Here is a 23388-nt window from a genome sequence, read left to right as displayed (position 1 = left end):
GGTATCAAAAAGACTGGCGCTGCTCTCTCTTCAGTTAACGACTTTCTTTCACCTCTTTTTACTTTTAACAACTTTTTACACCTCTTTCATATCTTGTCTAATGTCTTCAAGCACCTTGAGAAGCTGTCTGCCCAATGGCACCCCAAGCCACAGATAATAAAGAAGGGGCGCAGCAAGCACACTTTCCTGTGATGGGCTGAATTGTGTCTCCCCAAAACTGACATATTAAAATCCTAACCCCCTAGAACTTCAGAAAGTGCCCTTATTTGGAGACAGGGTTTTTACCAAGGTCATCAAATTAAATTGAGGTCAGCGGGGCATGAGGCCCAATGCAACATGACTGGGGTCCTTCTAAGAAAAGATGAGGACCCAGACTCACAGAGGGAAGGCAGTGTGAAGACAGAGGATGGCCACCCTCAAGCCCTATTCTTGCAACTTTATCTGTGTTTGAAATATTTTCAAGTAAAGTCAAAAACTTAAATAAAAGTAAAGGCAGAATGAAACAGAGTCAAGCTCCTTGGACCCACAGCTGACCCCAGGCAGCAGAGGCCTAGAAGGCCCTGCAGCATCTATGTGAGGTCCGTGGCCCTCACTGAGGGTTGGGATTTAAATCCAGGTTTTAAACTTTTTTTTTTTTTTTTTAATGCCTATTATTTATTTTTGAGAGAGAGAGAGCACAAACAGGGGAGGGGCAGAGAGAAAGGGAGACACAGAATCGGAAGCAAACTCCAGGCTCTGAGCTGTCAGCACAGAACCCGATGTGGGGCTCGAACTCACAGACCTTGAGATCATGACCTGAGCCGAAGTCGGACGCTTAACCAACTGAGCCACCCAAGCACCCTTAAATCCAGGTTTTAAATGGCTTTATTTTTTCTATGATTTTTTTCCCTCAAATATTTTTTTTTAATTTTTTTTTTTTCTCAACGTTTTTATTTATTTTTGGGACAGAGAGAGACAGAGCATGAATGGGGGAGGGGCAGAGAGAGAGAGGGAGACACAGCATCGGAAACAGGCTCCAGGCTCCGAGCCATCAGCCCAGAGCCTGACGCGGGGCTCGAACTCACGGACCGCGAGATCGTGACCTGGCTGAAGTCGGACGCTTAACCGACTGCGCCACCCAGGCGCCCCTCCCTCAAATATTTAATGTCCTTGCAATATTAAAGGGATTTAAGTTTAAAAAGACTCATGAATGCAGTTCATGGTCCGACAAGTGATTAAAGAAAGCCTCATATTGATTCTGGTGATGCTCCTGACTGGGTTTACAGTTGGGCTGGAGGAAGGGCTCTCGTGATTTGGGGGATGTGGCTCTCCTCTCTCAATCCAGCCACAAAGACCCGTCTCATTTAGTGGGGAGATTCCAGATCAGGCTTCTTATTGAAAACATCCTCACCTCCGATGGTCTGCTCCAATGGCATCTGTGATTCTCGTAAAGCCCTGTTCCCTAAAAAAAGAGGAAAAGCAATTTCGGCAAATAGGGAAGGACAGGCCCTGCTCTCGCTGGAAGCCCACATTCACCTAGGCTGTCAGCTCCATAACCATGCCTGCCTGTCTCCCGCAGAGGCGTGCCTCCTGCCTTCTACATCGTCTTCACTCAGGAACCTAGAGGTGTTTCCACCTAGGTCTTCACACTGGGAAAGGAATCAATTTCAAGTATTCACAGCTCCCTGACATCAAGACAATGTTACTGAGCAGGGATGCTGCCAGAACCCCTCAGGCCAATAAACACCATTAATCTTGAATTCCTTGGCCCTCTTTGTCCTCTTTAGGAGCAACAGAGTAATTTTCCCCCCGCGTTCTTGAATCCTTTCTGAATGAGGAATAAATAGACAGGTAAATAGCATCTCCTCCTCCCTGTGAGTCATCCTCAACTGATGCCACTTTAACTTCACCTGTGTCAAGCCACACGTGGCCCCACTCACTTCAAAAGGGCCTCCAGCTCCCGCTTGACCCTGCCCACCACGGGCGGCCCCCTGTAGGTGAGGGCCGTGTACAGCTGCACGAGGGAGGCCCCCGCCCGGATCTTCTCCAGGGCATCCTGCCCACTGCTGACACCGCCAACCCCAATGATGGGGACTCTGCCTGCAAGAAGCACACGTAACATCATGAGGAAGGGCAGGCAACGTGAGACCCTTAGTTTGGCTTCCCCCGCTCCGGCCCTGGCTGAATGCAGCAGTTCAGGGAACACTGATTCGGATCAAACCCAAGAGCCTGAGCCACACACAGATCTGAAGACACAGGCACCAAATTCTTGCCTTTGGTGAGTGCATACATCTCCCGGATGGTCTGAGTTGATAAATCCCGGAGGGGCTTCCCACTCAGCCCTCCTGTTTCAGAGCGCAGGGCACCCTGGAGGCCGGCAGGGCGGCTCACTGTGGTGTTCGTGATGATCAGTCCATCGATGCCCAACTGCAATGTGAGACAGAGAAAGAACCCTCCAGTGGTGGCACTGATGCAGTCGGAGTAGCTTCCCTGAGGGTCTGAGACAGCAGCCGGGCCAGGTGCCCACACTACAGCCCCGGGAAGCAAGAGCTATACCAGAGCTCACTACGCTTCTAGAAAAAGGGTCTGAATGAGCCTCAACATAACAGTAGCAGCCATCACATATAGATCACCTGTAATGTTCCACAAGGATAGGATTTAATCCTTAGAACCACTCACTTTAGTCTTGTCCAAGGCCCCTAGGTAGTACATGGTGGAACTAGGACTTGAACCCAGGACTGCCAGATTTGGTCCGTGTTTCCACTATTCTCCTATAACACAGGGACCTGGGGTAGACTGGAAAGAGTGACAGAACAGTCTGACCAAGACTGACCAAGAATGCAAGCACAAGCCTTAGAGCTCTTGCTGGATGAATGTGAGGAAAGAGACAAGGGAATGGGTACAAGTAAATGACTCATCCAAACATTTGCTTCTCTAAATTTTTTTTTTTTTTTTTTAGTTTATTTATTTGTTTTGAGAGAGTGTGAGCAGGGGAGGAGGAGAGGGAGAGAAAGAGAGAGAGAGAATCCCAAGCATGCTCCACACTGTCAGCTCAGAGCCCGATTTGGGGCTTGAACCCACAAACTGTGAGATCATGACCTGAGCTGAAATCGAGTTGGATGCTCAACCAACTGAGCTTTTCATTAGATGATGAGTTACATCATGACATATCAAACCAGCTCTCACTACCACAGAAAGGAAGCCACAGGCTAGCCCAGCTGGCCAAATGGCACCCACCCCCGCCCCTCCCAGGCAGTGAGAGGCGTCCCAGGGCCTAGCCGGACTCCTACCTCTCTCACCACACTGGCAATATCCTCCTTGTCCTGGACTGTGAGGTCAGGTGCGATCTTCACCAGCACAGCCGGTTTGCGCGCTCCCTGCAGGGCGTCCCTCTCCTGCAGCACCTAGAACAACACACGGCCAGAGACGGGGACCCTGGAGGCCGTAGCCACAGATCAGCATGTTCTCACGCTGAAGCACCAGCGACTTCTCCTTCTCAGAAAATACAGCTCTCAGTTATGCCAAAGACCCATCCCACAGATCTGATTCTCCTGAACAAAGGGATCCCTAAGATTAAGTCCCTAATGTTGTCACTGGTATTGGCTAATATATTAAGGCTTATTGAGACTTTTTTTTCTAAAAGAGATAAGAAGAAAATACTGTCACAAGTACTGTTTGATAAAGACTCATCCAGGGGTGCCTCGCTGTTTCATGTAAATCTTGATCTCAGGGTCGTGAGTTCAAGCCCCACATTGGGCATGGAGCCTACTTAAAAAAAAAGAAGAGTCATCCAATTTATTCAGTCAGTGTGCTCGATGCTAGGGACAGAGAGAGACAGTCCCTGCTCTCACAGGGTTTATGGTTTAACACAGGGACAGGTAACCAAGCCATTAATTACTGTTAAGCATAATCAGTGTTATGACGGGATTATAGGTATAGCAAGGGGTCCTATCTTGTCCAGGTGCTAAGGACAACTCCTTGATAATGACATTGAAGCTTTTTCCTGAAGAATCAACTGGAAAGAAGTGGGTAGGACAGGCTGGTGGAACGGAGCCTGGAGATGTAATTTCCTACCTTGGTCAGCAGGTGGCGCAGCTCAGCCTTTCCCTGAAGGCTCCGTAGCCCAGTGGTGTTCGGACTGGACACGTTCACTACCAGGTAGTCGGCCAAGGGACCCAGGACTCGAACCCCCTCCACGTAGTCCGCAGCAGCGTCCACGGAGGTCTTATTCTTCCCCAGGTTTATTCCCAGTGGTAGCCCCCCTGTAAAGATGGCTTGTCAAGATTTTGTTCCTAAACACCATTCCCTGTGCAACATTTTGAAGATGTCCTTGACTAAACAGCCCACGAAGAGCCCCGTACACCTCCACCTCTTTGTGTGAACTTCCCGGACCAGCCGGCAAACACCATGGAAGCTGCACGGTGTTGCCGCCTTGGTCTTGCTGACCAAGAAGAGGTCACCATCTTTGCGCAGCATGTTTGGGCAACTACTAGGATGTTTTACTGCACTGTGTTCTTTTCCTTTTTTAAAATTTAATGGAAAATGGAGAAATTAGGAGTGCAAATGCTAGCGATAAAAAGTAAGGGCTCATAAATGTAATGAGGACAGTCAGAAATCAACAGGCATGTTAAGGGACAGCTGTTTATTCTCAAGGGCTGTCTGCTGGACTTGAGTGACAGGGTGTGCAGTTGGGAAGAAAAGGCAAAATTAAAGAGTATGTATACAAGACTGGAAAATGTTTTCCACTAACCATGCCTAAAATATAGAGGCATAAATCTTTTAGAACTTGGAATTTCAGTTTTCTGAGAAGGGGCTCCAGCTCATAACTAGAGTGAGCACAAGTCCCAGTGCTCCCAGAACAGCCCTCATTGCTCCTGTAGCCTGGGCATAATTATTAATGCCTGCACCCTTCACTCCCCAAAATGTCTCAGTTTGCATGATAAGTATTATGCCACCCAATTTAAAAATCCATGGAATTATTGACTTGCATTTTGGACTGTTAGAAAAATACATTTTAGAAACATGCTGTGCCTGAAAGCCAGAGGTTGTCTGTACTTGGCTTCTAAGACACCACCTTATCTGCAAAGGTCACTGGTAGGTCAGTGGTGCCAGCTGCTTTTACCGTGCAATAGTTGGGGAAAGACCTGGAGCACCAAGTGAGCTCCCAAAAGCTGTGTCAGGTCACTGGGATCAAAGACCAACATCTAGTGTTGCTAACCACCTTCTCATTCCCTAAACTAGTCACCCTTTTAATCACCAGCTTGAAAGTAAATGAGATTCCCTTGGGGGCGGCGGGGGTGGGGGTGGGGGGGTAGGTAGCATCCAATTAGACAAAAGCTGCACAAGGCCTCCAAGCTTCCCAAGTCCAGCCTCCATCAAGCCAAGCCATTTGTAAGCTGATTCTTCTTTGCCCCGATGAGCTGGCTTGAAAGGGAGCCTTACTTTCATGCAGCTAAGGGACCTTCCATCAGCCCCCAAAGGGCCAAGACTCTGAAGTTAGACAGAAATTTCTGAATTACTCTATCTTCAAAAGGCACCATAGCTTCTGTCAACTTATGCTAGCAATAAGCTGTAGTCAAGGCTTCTAGATGCTGGAAAACATGAACAAATCTGCTGGAAGATTCTGCTTCAATCAGTGTTAGTGCTGGAGTAGGGGTGAGGGAGGGGCAAGGAAGAAAAGGGGCTAAAGCTTCACACTGGGGACAATGAAAAGAAGAAAGGGAAGCAAGAAGGCAGGAGAGTATCACAAGCTATGGAGGTCATATTATAAGCTTCAAAGTTCCCCAAATGGAAAGGTCTGTAGTATAGCAGGGTCTGCTCCTACCAAAGCTTGGGATTTCCAAACAAGGTAACTTCCTTCTCCTAAAATCAGAGATTGCCGACTGCCTCGGCCCTTTCAACCTTACTTCCTGAAGTGAATCCGATGTCCATAGGTTTTTCTTATCTCACTACCAGGACATTTGATGACACTTAAATTCCTGGAAAGAGTTCTAGAGGAAAATGGCCACAGCCCCACACAATCTCAGAAGACACCTAGGAAGGGGTGGTGAGGACAAAACAGAGCTATAGGCACTACATGGATCTGGAGGGAGAGCAGAGCCCCAGAGAACAGACATCGGCATCTCTGAAGGCAGCCTTACAACATGCATGGTGTTTTCTGAACAAGTCATGAGGGATATTTTCCCAAAAGTCAGGATTAATTCTCCCCGAGTAGGGAGGGGTATGATTAATTTCACTTTTCTTCTTGATGCTTCTCTGTATTTACTAATGCTTCTATAATTAACATGTATTGTTTACATAACGCACAAAAGGACATCATAGGAAGACCGAGGAAGATGGAGTTCAAGTTCTGCTCACATCTCAACTACCCACGTGACCACAGCGGGACTGCTTTGCTCACTTCCAAGCAGCCCCAGTTATGACACAACACAGGTTATATAACGAGGGAGAAACTAAGCAAGTCTTTACTAAATTATGAAATTCAGTTACAATCTTGCTGACTGTGATAAAGGCAGGAAAAGTCCCGAGTTCCATAGTATTTTTTTCCCTATTGTTCAGTCACATTTACTTCATTAAGAATTCCTGACCTTTCTCCCACAGGTTTCCTCACAACAAATGGAGAAAGGCCCATTAGCACAACCCCACTTTACCTTCTGTGAGCCTGGCCTGCTTCTCCTGTCTGGCCCGCAACCTGTGTTCCACCACCGAGAGTCCGTGACTGTTAAATCCATATCTGTAACATATAAGCAGGTGGGGAGGGGATGAGGTTAGAGCCCTCGGCCATAAGGCAGACACTTTGGAGAGATGGTTTCATGGCCACTTCTACTATACTTTGGACTTTTAAAAACAGGAAAGAAAAAAAAAAATCAGAGTCAGTTCTTAGACTTTCAAGGTTTAAACACCCCTGGAATTCCTAGAAAACTTGCCAGAACACCATCAAACACAGAGGGAAAGATTTAAATTTGCAAACAAGTCGCTCAGGTACCTAGCACTGGAAATAGCCCAGACTCGCCAGGTAGCTGTCCCCCGACCTGTCTGAATCCAACCCACACTCCTCCTCACTTATGTACCCCTCCCCTGCAGCGGGGCCTCCCTGACAACCCATCTTTCCTCCTCCTGCCTGTGCTCCACAAGCTCCCTCCCAGAGAAGAAATAATAACAAATGCCTATTGTTTAAGCCACTTTGTTACTTGCAGCCAAAAACACTGAACAGATAGAGGAGCACCTGTTTTGTTTACTTCATGAATAAATTGCTCGATTCACTTGGCAGGCGCTTACTGGGCACCCACTCCAAGCCACCCACAGCAAGGAGGCCGAACACACAGGCTCTCCTCCCTCAACCACTTCTCGTTTATGGATTCTGCCCAGTACCGTTGTCCTGGTACCTGCAGTTACTTGTGGCAGCCGAATCATCAACAAGTATATTTTGCCTGGAAATTCTGAAGATACCGATCCCAGCCTGCAGTGCAACAGAAAGCTCAATAACTTCATCTCTAATGCTGGAAAATTTCCCTGAAATAAGTACAATAAAGCAGGAAGTGCGGCCACCTAAAACTCCCACAGGTTCATCTTCCAGAAGGCCATCAATGGTCCCAAAGATGCCTGTTAAACTCTTTCAAGGAGACTCTCAAAATTCTGTTACCAAAAAGCAGACACTTTTTCATTTTCTGGGTTTGCTATAGTGAATACTGCCTAGGGATTGCAAAGAGAAGGGCTTTACACAATCTAGAAGGATCTCTCTTATTAAAAGCAGCTATCCATATGGATTATTAAAATTTCCAGTTTACTAAAGGGTAGGGCTTCACCATCCAGTTCAAGAACTTGTAGCCACATGTGCCCCTGAGCACTTGAAATGTGGCCAGTACACCCTGAGAGCGCTTTAAGTCAAATGCACACTGGATTTAGAAGACTTGCTACCAAAGATGGTAAATAGTTAATTAATCATTTTTATTTTGATTATGTGTTAAAATGACATTCAGAACATGTTAAGTATTTATAATTAGATATAATTATAAATAATAATTAAATAGAATATATTATTGAAGTGAATTTCACCCATTTCTCTTTACTATTTTATTGTGACTAGCTGAATATTTTAAATTACATACCTGAATATTTTAAATTACACATCATATTTCTGCTGGACAGTGCTGGGCAAGAGCACTGGAGTAACAATGTGAAAAAAGCACAAACTCTGAAGTCAAATGTATTAATCTCAACCCCAGATCTCCCACTTATGATCTCATGATTAGAGATAAGTCATGTAGCTCTCTGAGCCCCTGGGGTGTATATGTGTTAAACTAGAATAATAAAATCTGCTTTTATGCCTCCACACAGGAGACGCTCAACATGGTTCTCGAACATTCCCAATAGCAGAAAAACGTCCACACTGTATGACAGAAAAAACAGGCAGATCTCCCATCGCTGCACGCCCTCCTGGGAAGAAAGCATCCCCTGTGACCTCTGGTCCATTCACACACCTGTTAATGACAGCTTGGTCCTCTGGGAGGCGGAAGACTCTGGGTCTGGGGTTTCCTTCCTGAGGTTTTGGAGTAACACTGCCAATCTCTACAAAACCAAAGCCCATCTTGTAAAGTCCATCCACAGCTTCCCCATGCTTATCAAATCCTGCAGCAATTCCAACTGGATTTCGGAATTTATGGCCCAGGACTCTCACTTCCTAGGGAGAAGGAAACAAAGCCAGGCTATCCTGGTGTTTCTCAAAGTGCAGGCCCCAGCATGTCTGTGTCAGAAGTGCCTGTGGAGCTTGTTAATCAGAAGGTGTTCCAAGAGCACCTACCAGCATGTCAGAGTCTTGAAATGTGGCACGAGGAAGGAGCCCCAGGGAGGTGAAATGAATGGCCAGCCTGTGGGCTGACTCCGGGTCCAGCAGCCTCTGCAGAGCTGGCATCAAGTGTTCAGCATAGAAATGTTCATCCCCCATGGCCGTCAGGTAGGAAGTGAAGAGAAGTCCTCCGCCCCCCAGGATGACCACAGCATCCTGGGCCCGCTTCTGAGGGGGAAAAAAAGAAAAAGGCCCAACGGGGCCAGACCGCAGTAACTTCTCTGAGCCCTATACACCCAGGCACACAGGACATAATGACATGTGATATGAAGCGATATCCCTGGCCTTCTGCAAACACTGGTCTCCTTCATTTCTAGTCTTGCTCACACATTGGTCTCTACTTTCAGAGGCTGTATCCACACTTCTGCTGACCCATACTTGTCTGGCCTTGAAGGACTCTAGGCCAGAGGCTTCAAAAGAGGCAGTACTGCCCCCTGGGGGACATGTGGTAGGCATTTTGGAGGAATGCTAATAGATTGAAGTGGGCAGAAATCTGTAAAGGTAGACACCTGCACTGTTTTAGGCTGTCTGACAGATGAAGTGTCCCTGTCCTGCATGACTTTTGGAGATACTACTGACATTCAGTATGTAAAAAAAATCTATTCATATTATTTGAGCCTGTATTCCACCACATAAACACCAACTATGTCATGCACAGTTTTCATATGCATTGACTTTTCCAGGAATGTAGTTCCATCATAAATTGAGAGATGACTGCACTGTGTTGCACAGAACGTTACTAAGCCTTGTTCACCGTTTCAGAGATCTCAGGAATGGTATAATGCTTTGTTTGGGTTTTGACAAGAAAACATACCTGAGGCGCTGGAATTTCCAAATAGAGGCTTAAACACCTGAGTCTCTCACTAAGTGAGTCATGCCCAACATTTACATACCAAAATACATGTTATTTTATTATGAATTCCTTTAATGTCTCCTTTATATTCCAGTTAGGACATTATGCTAATCTTTTAAAATTATACGTAGATGGATTACATTATACATAAATTCCACTTCAGGATAATAAAAGCAGTTGCAAAATATTTTTTTTAAGGAGCATCAGGTCTTATTGAGTCAAGAATCACTAATCTAGTTTTGGGCACCTGGGTGGTTCAGTCAGTTGAGCATCCAACCCTTGATTTGGGTTCAAGTCATGAGCTTACTGTTTGTGGGATGGAGCCCCTGCTTGGGCTTCTCTCTCTCCGCCTCTCTGCCCCTCACCCACTCTCTTTCTCTCAAAAACAAAGAATCCTACTTGAAAAGTGGTTCATAGTTATCACTGCCAGATGATGAGTCATCAGTCAGTCAGTCAGTCAGTCATCTGCCCAACAGTAATCGAGCACTCAGAGGTGGGCGAAACAGTCTCCGCCCTCAAAGAGACGACAATCTTATGAAGAAACAGTCATTAATCAATGATCACGCAAATATGTAACTGCCAATAGCTATGAATTAACATACGGTAATAACACACCCCAACCCAATCTCAGAGGTAGAGGAAGGCTTCTTTGAGGAAGTGACTTAAAGCTGATGTCCAAAAGATAAATAGGAGTTAACTAGGACGCGGTGGAAGGGTATGAAAAAGTGTAAAGGCGCTCACAGTGGCACAGGGTAAGGAGATGCACCCAAGAAATGGGGGAAGGGGAAAGGTTTGTCTGGAACCAAGGAACAAGGCAAAGCACGGCTTAAAAAGAAGCTGGGGAGATAAACAGAGACGTTGGCCAAAATGAAGATTCGGGTTCTCCCTCAACAACTTGGTGGCATGATCAGATTTGCCTTTTGAAAGTCACTCCCAGTTGTCGATACAGAACAAGTATTTATTGTCTTGCTTCCAGTCTCCAGCGGATTGTAGGAACGCTCCTTAATGTCAACAAGTATCTGAACACAGTTACATAAGCCCCCGCCCTAAAATTTCATCTAGAAGGGCTGGGGCCATGTTTTAGTGTAACTTCACTGCACGATGGATCCTGCACACAATGTTATGCGGTCATGTGTTCACTAAACGCCCGTGTGCCAGGCTCAATAAACGTTTGGCCCACGTGCGCTGACACAGACCTGCATCTACCCAGACAGGAACGTGCCCTTATGCACACTGGCCAAGCACACGTGTAAATGCACACGCACGTGTGCCTCCAGACACGCACAGACGTGCAAACTGGGCCCACTATCTTGGAACCGCACTTCGCCCCAGGTTAGCCCTCCAACTGCTTTAGCCCCACTCCTCGCCCAACTCCTGGCTCTACTGCCGCAGAGCCCGCTTTCTGAACTCACTTTCAGCAGTCTCCACGCCATGCTCCTTCCGCCACTGGGCCCGCCTCTGGCTTATTTCCATTGGAAGAGATGGTGGTGAGCCCTCCAATCACCGCCCCTGCAGCTGCCACCTCACCAATCGCCAGACAGGAGGGTGAGGCGGGCCTCCCAGCGGCCGAAAAGGCCTCGCTCCGCCCCGGAGGTGTGGCTAGACGCTGGTGCTCGCGCGCGCAATCACGGCAGTCACGCTCCTTCCGCCCGCCGCAGTCCAGGTGTGGGCGCCGCGCTAAGCTGTGTTGCGATACACTCGGCTTGGGGTGGTGTGTGTACCTGTTCTGCGGCTCTGCGACCTCAGCGAGAGAATGCGCATAGGTAGAGCTTCAGTTCTAAGCAACACTGTCACCAATATCTTGATCATTTAAGTTGAACATGTGATATGCTTGCGCTCTAGGTAAAGCAGGTATTGAGACCATATATCAGGCACTGAAAAAAAGGTTGGAATGAATTACGGCACTGTGGAGTTGACCTCAGAGAAGTTTCCATCAGCCTCAGGTTTCACTTAAAAATGCCTTAAACGTATGTATGTGCGTAAGTATGTATATTAATGAAAGTGTTGGGAAATCAACACTTTGTTACAAAGTCTTGTAACACCCAGAACGATTCCATTGCAGCGAAGACTTAGTGGACTCCTAGTCAGAAGCCTTCCAAATTAATTGGACACTCTTTTTCCTGCCATTTCAAGACTTTTCAGTTTTCTAGTTTCCCTTCCCACTGCTGTCTCCACAAGTGCCCACCCTGCCCCACCCCCAGAATTATTTCTCTTTATAAATACTTTCCTCTTCTATGCATTTACTAAATCACATTGGCTTCTCCCGGTATGACCGTTTCTTCTATCTCAATATGGCCACGTGCTGGAAATAATTTCTTTCTCATCTGAACTTTTATAGATAGATATATGCTGTACCTGTCCAGTGACACTGTCTTTATTTAAACTACAATTGTTATATCTTTTTTCCCCTAACTAGACTGTACACGTTCTGAAAGTAGGGACCATACCATATTTATCTTTTGATTACTGCAGTGTTTTTCAGACTGAGGGAGGTGTATTCTTGGAGTATACACTTAAGAGAATTGTTGATAGTAGTATCTTTCCATAGTGATTTTTAAAGGTAGTATAAGCATTTAGGCCATTTGGATAACCAACTGAACCCTGAAACCTACCATGCTATGTCAGTGCCCACAGTTATTTGTATTTGTTATCACATTTTGGTGCCAAGAAAGAAAACTGGCTAAACTAAATGATAGATGTGCCACAGGTGCAAAACAAATGACATGCTGTATGAACAAAGGTTTTTCAGCAAGCTAAATAAAGTGGTGAGAGAACTGATTTTTCCCTACAGCATGAAATAGCTTGTGTGCCAAATCAAAAGAACCTGTGTGGTCATAAGCCAGTACAGTTTTTATGTCAGGTAACTGTTTAGTTCAGCACGTTTTCATTTCATTAATTTTCAGTTCTGTTTGTATTAATTTGTATTCATTCATTCATGGTTGTGTAAGAGCTTTAGCATATAGTTTATGCCTGGTTTTATGGCTGAATGTATTTAAAAAACAAAATACAATAACTTAGACACAGCGTGGGGGTCTGCCAGAATGGTTTCCTTTTAAAAAACCACACAATACTTTTCTCAATTTTTAGCAACTCTGACTTACATATTCATCATCTTCTCCTTTACAGCTTAGGCTTAGCAAGTAATTAGCTCAAAGCGTATCTGGTTGTGTAGACACAGGTGGTGGTGCCCTATAAAGACTCGTCGTTTTATTGATCTTTGCTGTTTGTTTTCAGCTTATAGGAACTCCACCTGGGTTCTTAAATTAAAAACACACAAAACATCTTTTATCTCCTTGACTAATTATTCCCTATTCCTAAAAGAATAATACTAACAAATATGACTAACCCACTAAGAACATTTTTAAAGGACCAGGCAGCTGCTGAGCCCCTGCACTGTTGTTGCTCATAGTTCACAGAGAAAATGTTCTTAAGAGGAAGAATCTGTCTTTGGTTATATGTCAGAACAGGTATCATTCTAGGAAGTGAGCTAAATAGCCCAGAGCAACATGGTAAAAATAATTGTTATCAGCTTAACAAGTTTCACTGTAGCTTTGAGGAAGCAGAAAACTGCTGTGTCCAGGGAGGACACCTTGCTTACACTTGGAACCGGGAAGGTTCGGGATCTTTTCTGGGACTTTCTAGAAGAGAGGAGTAAGTGGTGGATTGGACAAAATCTCCTGCTGGGAAAACATCAAGAAGAAAAACAACCCAGGTAAGGCTCTGAGACTTAGCATGTACGAAGGACACTTCTTTGGGGCACTGGGTGGCTCAGTCAGTTAAGCATCTGACTTGGTTTCAGCTCAGGTCATGATCTCACGGTTCATGAGTTGGAGCCCCACATCAGGCTTGGTGCTGACAGTGTAGAGCCTGCTTGGGATCCTCTCTCTCTGCCCCTTCCCTGCTCATGCTTGCTCTTACTCTCTCTCTCTCTCTCTCTCACTCACTCACTCAAAATAAATCAATAAGGTTTAAAAAAATGAAGGGAACTTCCTTACTTTGACTCTGGAATAGGAGTAAGAAAAAAATTTAAATCTTTCCACTTTTGTACACAGAAAATCTGTTGCTTTACTTCATTACCACAGTTCTTCTGAAATATTTACACTTTTGAGCTTCAGCCTTTGAATTGTCTGTGTAGCAAAGATGATGAGATTTTTTTTTTTTTTAGTGTTTTATCAAAACGTAACATACCTGATCTTTCACTACAAGTACTGTGCAAGTTTCTGAAGTGGGAAACCTTTTATGGCCACTTTTTTCCTGGTAAATACTTCTTTATCACTCTTGGCTCCAAGTTTCCTAACTCAGAAACCAGGAGAGAAATTATTTGCCTGTTATCTGTCTTACAGAGATATTTTCAAAACCATGCACCATAATACTGTGATCTTACAGAAAAATCCAAGGTGCAATTATATCATCGTCGTCTTCATTGAAGTCTAGGTAAATTAATACTAAGCCTGGTGATAACACATAATATATGAAAAATCTATACTATGTGGAGGTGAGGTGGAGAACAAAGGCAAAAGAAATATAGAAAATATTAAACTTCTTTAAAACTTGCAGCCCAGTGACAAGTACAACACTTGAGACAGGCTGAGTGACCTTCCTCCAGGAGGAACTGCTTCAGTGTCCCTCCTTAACTGCTTCAATGTTAGTACTTTGCTGGAGGCAAAAGGCAAACTTAGCTCAACCTCCAGGATCCTGTAAGTCTTTAACATATAAAAATCCCTTTGGAAACTTCCTTTATCTCTACCCCCAACCCAAGATACATGTGAACAATCATCTTGCAAGCATATGGCCCACTGATACACATCTGAAGGGTCTCGTGACTAAGGTCTTGATTGCTTGGAGACTTATTCTATCCCTAACCCCCTTCCGGTAGGTAGGTAGGGAGGTAGATAAAGTCAGTCACTCTTCATTATATCATATATAATATATTATATATTATCGGGATGTAGTAAGTCACTCCTCACAATACCCCAGCAGCTCTTTCTGCCTGTGGGTTCTGTCCCCATGCTTTAATAAAATCACCTTTTTGGCACCAAAGTTGTCTCAAGAATTATTTCTTGACTGTTGGCTCCCGGACCCCAACAATACATAGTACCAGGGAGAAATCCTGAAGTTTCACCTATTGGAAGCTAGTAAAATTTGGTTTTCATATTTAATTTTTAAAATGGTTGACTTTGGAGTATGAGGATCTGTGTCTGGTCCTCCTTCAACAGATATCGCGGCCAGCAGGGTCACAAAGCCCACCAGATGCACTTAGATGTCCAGAAACTCCAACTGGATCTCATCAACAGTGCACTTGGGCTCACTGGGGCATTCTTTCAGTTGCCAGGCTGGTAAGTGATGAAGCCACATGCGGCCAAAGGCATAATTTCTGGAAACCTACAGTATGTTGGTTAAGGAGTCTGTTCCATGAAAGGTATATGCAAAGTGACATCTGAGGACCGAAAGAAAAACTAAAGAAAAAGGCTGACAAGTCCAGCTTGACAAGAAATGGTTTATTAAGGGGGAACCAGCCAAGAGGAGAATGTTTAAGAATAGGTGTGTTTTCAGGGCACCTGAGTGGCTTAGTTGGTTAAACGTCCAACTCTTGATTTCAGCTCAGGTGGTGATCTCACAGTTCATGAGTTCAAGCCCAGTGTCAGGCCGCACACTGCTTGGGATTCTCTCTCTCTCCCTCTCTCTGTCCCTCCCTCACTTGTGCTCTCTTTCTTTCGTTCTCTCTCAAAAATAAATACATATTAAAAAAATAAAAAGGATGGGTTTGTGTCCTAGTCCTGTCTCAGGGGCAGATAAAGGACATTATGCCCTGAGGTTTACTTAAGGGTGTGGTTAAACAAAAAGAAGGTTGGAGTGCTCCAGAAGGTTTCATGTCACAGAGCCTGTGAGTGATAGTCCATAGGATGGATATAGGGATTTTGATGATACTGATTAGATATTGATTTTCATGATACCGATTACAGTAAGTAACTGTTCATCTGGAATGACTTTCACATGCAGCCTACTCTGGTAGGTAGAGTTGTGCCTGATGTTGCCTTCATGTCTTGACTTGGGTGGAGTGTGGGAGAAAGTGTATGAGTAAACTCCCTTTTCCTCCGGTACCCGAATCCATTCAGTGCTTGGGCTTCGGAAGGAAGACGAGAAAAGCTAAAGGAGGAAAATAGAGTATGGTGTAGGAAGATGTGAGGGTGAAGGGTGAGGAGGCTGTTGTCTATAAGTTTTTCTCAGGAGTAGGCCATGAAAATTGTGTGTGTGAATGTGTGTGTGGTTTTTCTTTGAATCAGCATTTTTCATGGTGTTACATACAGCATTCAGTCTTAACTCTGTGAATTCTTGGAGACCTTACTATGCCTCCGAATCTGAGTAAAAATTTTATTCCACTTTAAAAAATGCAAATACATTCTTATTAAAATATGAAGCATCTTTGGGTGCTTCATAAAACAATACATTGCAATGTTTATCTATTATGAGAAAAATAAAAGATCACCGTCCTCAAATACTGGGTATTGAAAGGACTCAGTATTTCAAGTTGATAAATTTTTGGTTTCCAGCCTCTCATTCTCCACCCTTTCAAGCTCCCTGTGATATGTTTGTCCGATTTTGCTGTGATAGCATGCTGTTGTTGGCAAGGGCAAGGTTGTGAGGCTGGTCTCTGCGTAAATCAAGTGGTCCTGTGTTTCACTGTCACAGATGGGAGTGATTGTGAACTCTTCTCCATCTTCACAGCAGGCTGTTTGGCCCAGCCCATCTCCACGATAGGAAAAACAACCCTTAATATAGCCTAAATGATGACAATTTTTCCGTCCATTTTTCACACTCCAAGATTTGAGTTTTTAGACATTTTCACTTACTCTTCATTTTGGAGTGAAATGCATTTCCTGATATTTATCACTCATGTACTTGCAAGATATTACTGTTGTGAAATAGAGAATGTTTGTACAGAGGATAATCTGGGGCAAAAAGAATTCTAGGGGTGGGGCGCCTGAATGGCTCAGGTAAGCATCAGTCTTGAGTTCAAGCCCCATGTTGGGTGCCACACTGGGCATGAAGCCTACTTAAATTTAAAAAAAAAAAAAAAATTCTAGGGGCAACCTGGCTGAGTTGGTGGAGCATGAGACTCTTGGGGTTGTGAGTTCAAGCCCCATGTTGGGTGTAGAAATTACTTAAAGATAAAATGTTGAAAGAAAAATAACCCCCCAAAAAAAATTTTTTTAAAGAATTATATTCAATTATCTAAGCCAGCACTGCAAATTCGGAGCCTGCTTTCCCATAATCATATTAAATAAGTCTCTGCAGTTAGGAGCTCAGGCTCTCATGTCAGACTTCTGAGTTCATGTCTTGATTCTGGAACTTTCCTGTTGTGGCACCTGGCAAGTCCTTCAAAGGATTGTTATGAGGATCTGTAAAATTATACAAGTAAAGTATTAGAATAGTGCCTGGCAGAATATTATAGTTCTTACTGCTAGTATTGTGAAATTTCTGTTTTTTATGCAAAGTGTGTTTTCTGCTTCTAGATGGCATCACATTCATGTCAAAGGTCATTGGAGATCCAATATTGCTAATTACTTTTATATATATATATATATATATATATATATATATATGTATACACACACACATATATATATATATTAATGTTTGTTTATTTTTGAGAGAGAGAGAGACAGACCATGAGCGGGGGAAGGGCAGAGAGAGGGAGACACAGAATCTGAAGCAGGCTCCAGGCTCTGAGCTGTCAGTGCAGAGCCTGGTGTGGGGCTCGAACTCACAGACAGCGAAATCATGACCTGAGTTGAAGTCGGATATTTAACCAACTGAGCCACCCAGGCGCCCCAACCTTTATATTTTTTTTTAAGTTTACTTACTTATTTTGAGAGAGAGCACGAGTGGGGGAGGGACAGAGAGAAAGGGAGAGAGAGATACAAAGCAGGCTCCCAGAGAATGCAGAGGCCAACGCAGGGCTCAAACTCAGAAAATGGCAAGATCATGATCTGAACCAAAATCAAGAGCAGGGGGTACTTAACCTACTGAGCCACCCAGGTGCCCCTGCTAATTACCTTTAAACCTAAAGTATTGACACATGTAATTGCTTAGAAGTATTCAGAAGTCACTATTGTTGCATTAGTGTTTATACATTTTATTGTGAACTTAAGGAGTGCCTCTCCCAAAATAATGTGTTGGTGGGAAAAGTATTTGTAAATTTGTTCCTTAACATTCAAAAAATAGAGAAATGCAAATTAAAACTGAGATACCATTTCCCACCTATCAGATGGGCATGAATCCACAAACTTAACAACATATTCTGTTGGCAAGACTCTAGAAAAGTAGGTACTTTCGTACATTGCTAATGGAAATGCAATAAGATGGTTTCTAGGGAGAGGTATTTGGCAATCTCTAGCAAAATAGCATTGACATCTACCCCTTGACTGAGCCTTCCACCTGCTGGGAATCTATCCCAAAGTTACACTGGCAAAAATATAAAAAGGTACACACACGAGGCTATTCATTGTGGCTCTCTTTGTAATAGCAAAAAAATAGAAATAATCCATATACCCATCTAGGGGGGTCCTGGTTGTAAAAAGAAATGAGGCATATCTCTGTGTACTGCAGTGGGGTTACTTCTGGTTTTTTTGTTGTTTTGTTTTTGTTTTTGTGGAAAAAACCCTGCAGAAAATGTGTAATGTATTGCTAACTTTAAGAAAGAGGGTAACATGAATATATATGTGTATATACCAACACACACATCTGTATAAACATAATGGAAAAGCAAACAAAAACTAATGAAAATGATTACTTATAAGGTAGAGACTACTTAAAAATTTAAAGAAAAAAAATTTTCAAAGGACCTGACATACATAAACATAAGGCAACTCCAGATAAGGCAAATCTCCTTCTTCATTGAGAAGATTTAAAGACAATTATTTTGGGGTAAACTTGACTATATCATATCTAAGGATATAGGTGAAACAGTCAAATGTCTCATTTATTAACTTAGTAACTTGTTCTACAAAGGCATATTTATTTATTTTATAAAAATATTTCTGCCCCTAACCTAGGGCTTGAACTCATGACCCTAAGATCCAGAGTCATATGCTCTTCCAGCTGAGCCAGCCAGGCACCCCTCTACAAAGGGATATTTAAAAGCAGATGTTATATAAAATAGTATATTAATTTAGGAGCACTGCTCTCTCAAAACTCGCATTTTATGACATAGCTTTATTGAAACTTTTCAAATGCGTCTTCAGCCTCAATGCTTTAATTACCATCAGGGTGATTTCGGTAAAGATTTAAGTTTCCAAAGTACACCATCTTTACTTTCATCTAATGCCATCACAAAACACTTCTTCCCCAACTCACAAGTACCCATTTACAAAAGCAATTGGGGGTCCCTGGGTGGCTCAGTTGGTTAAGCATCTGACTTTGGCTCAGGTCATGGTCTCACAGTTTGTGAGTTCGAGCCCTGTGTTGTGCTCTGCACTGACAGTGTGGGGTCTGCTTGGTATTCTCTCTCCCTCCCCTGTTCACACTCTCTGTCTCTCTCAAAATAAATAAAAATTTAAAAAACTAAAAAAACAAAAAACAAAAACCCACACCAAACACCAAAAAACAAAATCATTTGGAAAAGCTGATTTTTACATTTGTTCTTTAGATAAATATTCATGTCTCTACAATGACAATTTCTAAATTGCTCTTTTAAGGGATACTTAGAGGGCTTGTTGACAAAGACATCTAAAACTTGAAGTTGGGGGTCATACCCCTAAGACTAAACCCTAGAGGCACTTTGAGTTGTCTCTTTTCCAGCCTTTTGGTCAGGTGTTCTCTATATAATCATCCCAGACTGGTATTGACTGAGGTCATTTCAGGCTAATGCATCTTTCCCAAATAGTATTTATTTTCAAAATTAAAAAATATGAGAAAGAACACTTCCTTCATTTGAAAGACTCTGCAAAGACTTTATTTTTTTATTTTTAAATTTTTTTTTATATTTATTATTTTGAAAGAGAGCAAGATAGAGCACGAGCAGGGGAGGGCCAGAGAGGGAGACCCAGAATTCAAGGCAGGCTCCAGGCTGTGAGCTGTAAGCTCACAGGAACCGCAAGATCATGACCTGAGCTGAAGTCAGAGGCTTAACCAACTGAGCCACCCAGGTGCCCCTGCAAGGACTTTAAGAAGACTCTTTTTAGATGGAAAAATGTGGGAGAATACATTGTCCTTTATTTGGGCACATGTGAAAAAGAAGATGGCCAAAGGCCTATCAAGAAAATAAGTATATATAAAATTAGGGCAAAGATTCCAATAATAAGAGCAGACAATTTTCTCTTTTTCCCTTTGCCCCTCTCCCCTGCTCATGTTCTAATTAAAAAAATAAAAAATAAAAGAAGGGGGTCACCTGGGTGGCATAGTTGGTTGAACATCTGACTCTTGATTTTGGCTCAGGTCATGGTCCCAGGATCGTGGGCGTCAAGCCCCATACTGAGCTCTGTGCTGAGTATGGAGCCTGCTTAGGATTCTCTCTCCTTCTGCCCCCTCTTCCACTCATGCTCTAATAATAATTTTAAAAAGACATTTTAAAAAAGATGAGACAGGGGCGCCTGGGTGGCGCAGTCGGTTGAGCGTCCGACTTCAGCCAGGTCACGATCTCGCGGTCCGTGAGTTCGAGCCCCGCGTCAGGCTCTGGGCTGATGGCTCAGAGCCTGGAGCCTGTTTCCGATTCTGTGTCTCCCTCTCTCTCTGCCCCTCCCCCGTTCATGCTCTGTCTCTCTCTGTCCGAAAAATAAATAAATGTTGGGAAAAAAAATTAAAAAAAAAAAAAAAAGAGACAAAACACAAAGCAACAAATATTAATTGGGTACATGTTATGATGACATATTTCAGTATTAATTAATCTTGTATATCTTTTCAGGCACGAATTGATTTCACTACACATTACCTGAAGTCATTTTGTTTCTTGGTATTGCGACTTTTCCTCTTCTTGGGTCTCCAGCCTAAACGAGAACTATTTCCATTTCTTTCATCTTGGTCTGAAAAGGCATCTATTTGGAAGCCAATGGAAAAGGTAATTTATAGTATATAGCTCTAGCTTTAAGTCTATAAAATAGTTGTTACTAGCACATATATGATAATCAAGACAACACAAAGATTTTATTTGTTTTTTAAGAACAATAACGTAGGAATTCTCAAGGGGATCTTGTGCTCTGGAATAGTCACATCACCTTATACTATCCAATGTCCCAAAATGAGGTCCACCAAGTGGGTCAACACTAAGAAGATAGAATTAAGTTCACTTTATGAAATTACATTCTAGGGGCTCCTGGGTGGCTCAGTCAGTTAAGCGGCTTACTCTTGATTTCAGCTCATTTCATGATCTCCCAATTTGTGAGTTCAAGCCCTGCATTGGGCTACACACTGACAGTGCAGAGCCTGCTTGGGATTCTCTCTCTTTCGCTCTCTCTGACCTCCCCGCCTTCAAAATAAATAAACTGGAAAAAAAAGAATTACATTGTAAGCACAATATTCTCCTTGTGTTCTATAATTCCTATTGATAGATAGGAACTCAGTAGGTGAGCAATAATGTTCTTGAATGTGCCTCATCGTGTACACTTCCTGTTTCTCACACACGCTGCCCAACACGGCTTGGCAAAACCACACAACCTCACTGACTATATGTCAACTGAAATTCGGATCATGAGCCTGGCAATCGCACTGTATCCTGGGGGTTATTTGTGCTTCTACTCTGAGAGGACTACTTCTCACTTCCTCCTCTACCTCCAATGACTAGGAAGTCCCTGATCCTCATTCTCAGGTCAGGTCATAACCTTGATTTCTGTTTCAAAAATAAAATAGAAGCAATTAAGAATCCTCTCCACAGACTCCTGCCACCAAATGTGTCCACTGAGCAGCAAGCATCTGCACCCACAGATGCTTGTCTTCTGTCCTGTTCCTACAAGTTCCCCATACTCCTACCCACAGTGAATCCCTCTAGCTGCACGCTGGCTCAGATCAAGGACACTGTGCTGGCTGCTGTTTTTTCTGTCTTAAGACAAAGCACCAATTCACACTGCCTCATGAACTACTGCCCCACTTCTTTCCTGATCTTGAGCAAAATTCCCCTAAAAATTGTCTAAACTTGCTACATCCAATTCCTCTCTTGCTCTTTTTCCTTATTTTTAGGAAACAATTTTTTTTTCTAATTATGTAAAACATAGAGTTTCAATGTCAAAATTATGAAACCAGGAAAAAACTAAATTCCATCTCTGTCCTTTCTACTCTATTCCTTCCCTCACCCAACATGGGCTCAAACTCACAACCCTGAGATCAAGAGTCACATGGTCTACCGACTGAGCCAGCCAGATGCCTCTCAGGGTCCTTTGAGATTTTTGTGTCACTTTTTTTTTTTTACATGTGTTCCTATTACATTTCATGTAAATGAGTCTAATGACTCTGAAAATATTTTTATAGTACAGTTTATCACATTTAAGTTTATTTTAATAATCTGTCATTTCTTATGTGCTATCTGGTTCTAATGCTTCCTTGCTATTTTCTTCTGTCTTTGTTGGACTTTTGTTCTTCAGGACTCTCGTTTTAATTGTTTACCTTCAAGGAGTTGTTCTTTTTGAAAACACATTCCTTCACCTTTGTTTGCCTAATTGCTGGGCTCAGGAATGAAAGTCTCTTTAGAAGCCCCCTCATGTGGTTAAAGGAATATAGCACATGTTAGTTTTTCCTTCCCCACCCTCTATTCCTAGATTTTGTTAGTATAGTCTGTAGGTTTTATTCAGGTTATTGTTACATTGGGTTTTTAAAATCTATATTAAGATTAAGAATATCTTTTTGGGGCTCCTGGATAGCTCAGTCGGTTAAGCATTCGACTTTAGCTCAGGTCATGATCTCACAGTTGGTGGATTCCAGCCCCATGTCTGCCCCTGCGCAGACAGCTCAGAGCCTGGAGCCTGCTTCAGTTTCTGTGCCTCCCTGTCTCTGCCCCTCCCTGATTCACACTCTGTGTCTCTCTCTCTCTCAAAGAAAAATAATAATAATATGTATATATATATATATATATATATATATATATATATATATAAATATAAATTTTTAAAGAATATTTTTTTAAGTAGTCTCTACACCCAATGTGGGGCTGCAAGTTACAACCACAAGATCAAGAGTCCACATGCTCGAGCAACTGAGCCAGACAGACACCCCAAGAATACCTTTAAAAACATTTTTTTAATGTTTATTTACTTTTGAGAGAGAGAGAGACAGAGCGTGAGTGAGGGAGGGGCACAGAGAGAGGGAGACACAGAATCTGAAGCAGGCTCCAGGCTCAGAGCTGTCCGCACACAGTCCAACTCGGGCCTTGAACCCACGAACCACGAGATCACGACCTGAGCCAAAGTAAAACACTTAACCAACTAAGCCACCCAGGTGCCCCACCCCAAGAATACTTTTTAAAAACTTTTAGCAAAGCAAGGTTTCTAACAATTTAGAACTTATATCAATTTTAACTGGAGATGTTTATGTCCAATCATTTTATACCATAACTTTATCCATCTTGAAATCTTAATTTTGTATCATCTCTATTCTAGTTGTTTTCACAAGATCCACTGGTGGAAATATTTTGGGAACTCATGAATAGTCAAAAAGTCATTTCTTGTCCCTTCCCAATAAGCCATATTTTAGCAGGGTTTACAAGTTAAAACAGGGTCAGGTGCTC

The 23388-nt window shown here is 43.2% G+C and overlaps 2 protein-coding genes across 3 annotated transcripts in view; one reads left to right on the top strand and one right to left on the bottom strand.

The window, feature by feature from the left end:
- Positions 1–1128: 1128 nt before the first annotated feature.
- On the bottom strand, positions 1129–11172 carry DHODH (dihydroorotate dehydrogenase (quinone)). 2 transcript variants are annotated; one of them, XM_025920754.2, is made up of 9 exons: positions 11090–11172; positions 8780–8992; positions 8460–8659; positions 6630–6712; positions 4054–4241; positions 3270–3383; positions 2253–2406; positions 1920–2079; positions 1129–1441 (listed from the first exon to the last, which is right to left on the bottom strand). In XM_025920754.2, exons 1-9 carry the CDS (start codon positions 11108–11110, stop codon positions 1387–1389), a joined length of 1188 nt encoding a protein of 395 aa, XP_025776539.1. In that variant the 5' UTR covers positions 11111–11172; the 3' UTR covers positions 1129–1386. The 2 variants fall into 2 exon arrangements, with proteins under 2 accessions (XP_025776539.1, XP_086545141.1); XM_086689015.1 differs by having other exon boundaries at positions 2270–2406.
- A 155-nt stretch (positions 11173–11327) lies between these two features.
- PKD1L3 (polycystin 1 like 3, transient receptor potential channel interacting) overlaps positions 11328–23388 on the top strand; it is a 93713-nt gene continuing 81652 nt past the window's right edge. Inside the window, 3 exon segments of the mRNA XM_086690887.1 lie at positions 11328–13293; positions 13295–13407; positions 14907–15013. Of these exon segments, the coding sequence (XP_086547013.1) occupies positions 13099–13293; positions 13295–13407; positions 14907–15013 (415 nt within the window). The 5' untranslated portion in view covers positions 11328–13098.

Source organism: Puma concolor, chromosome E2 (assembly GCF_028749965.1).
Source record: "Puma concolor isolate L17-30 chromosome E2, mPumCon1.1.hap2, whole genome shotgun sequence".
NCBI lineage: Eukaryota > Metazoa > Chordata > Mammalia > Carnivora > Felidae > Puma > Puma concolor.
Note: the sequence above shows the minus strand (reverse complement) of the source record. Positions and strands in the feature narration are given on the sequence as shown.

Excerpts from the sequence above, each read along its gene's own strand:
- DHODH (XM_086689015.1), bottom strand. The coding sequence starts at position 11,110 with ATGGCGTGGAGACTGCTGAAA. Across the intron at positions 8,660-8,779 it reads TTCAAGACTCTGACATGCTG|GAAGTGAGAGTCCTGGGCCA; the intron begins GTAGGTGCTCTT and ends CCTTCTCCCTAG. Across the intron at positions 4,242-6,629 it reads GCAGGCCAGGCTCACAGAAG|GGGGGCTACCACTGGGAATA; the intron begins GTAAAGTGGGGT and ends CCATCTTTACAG.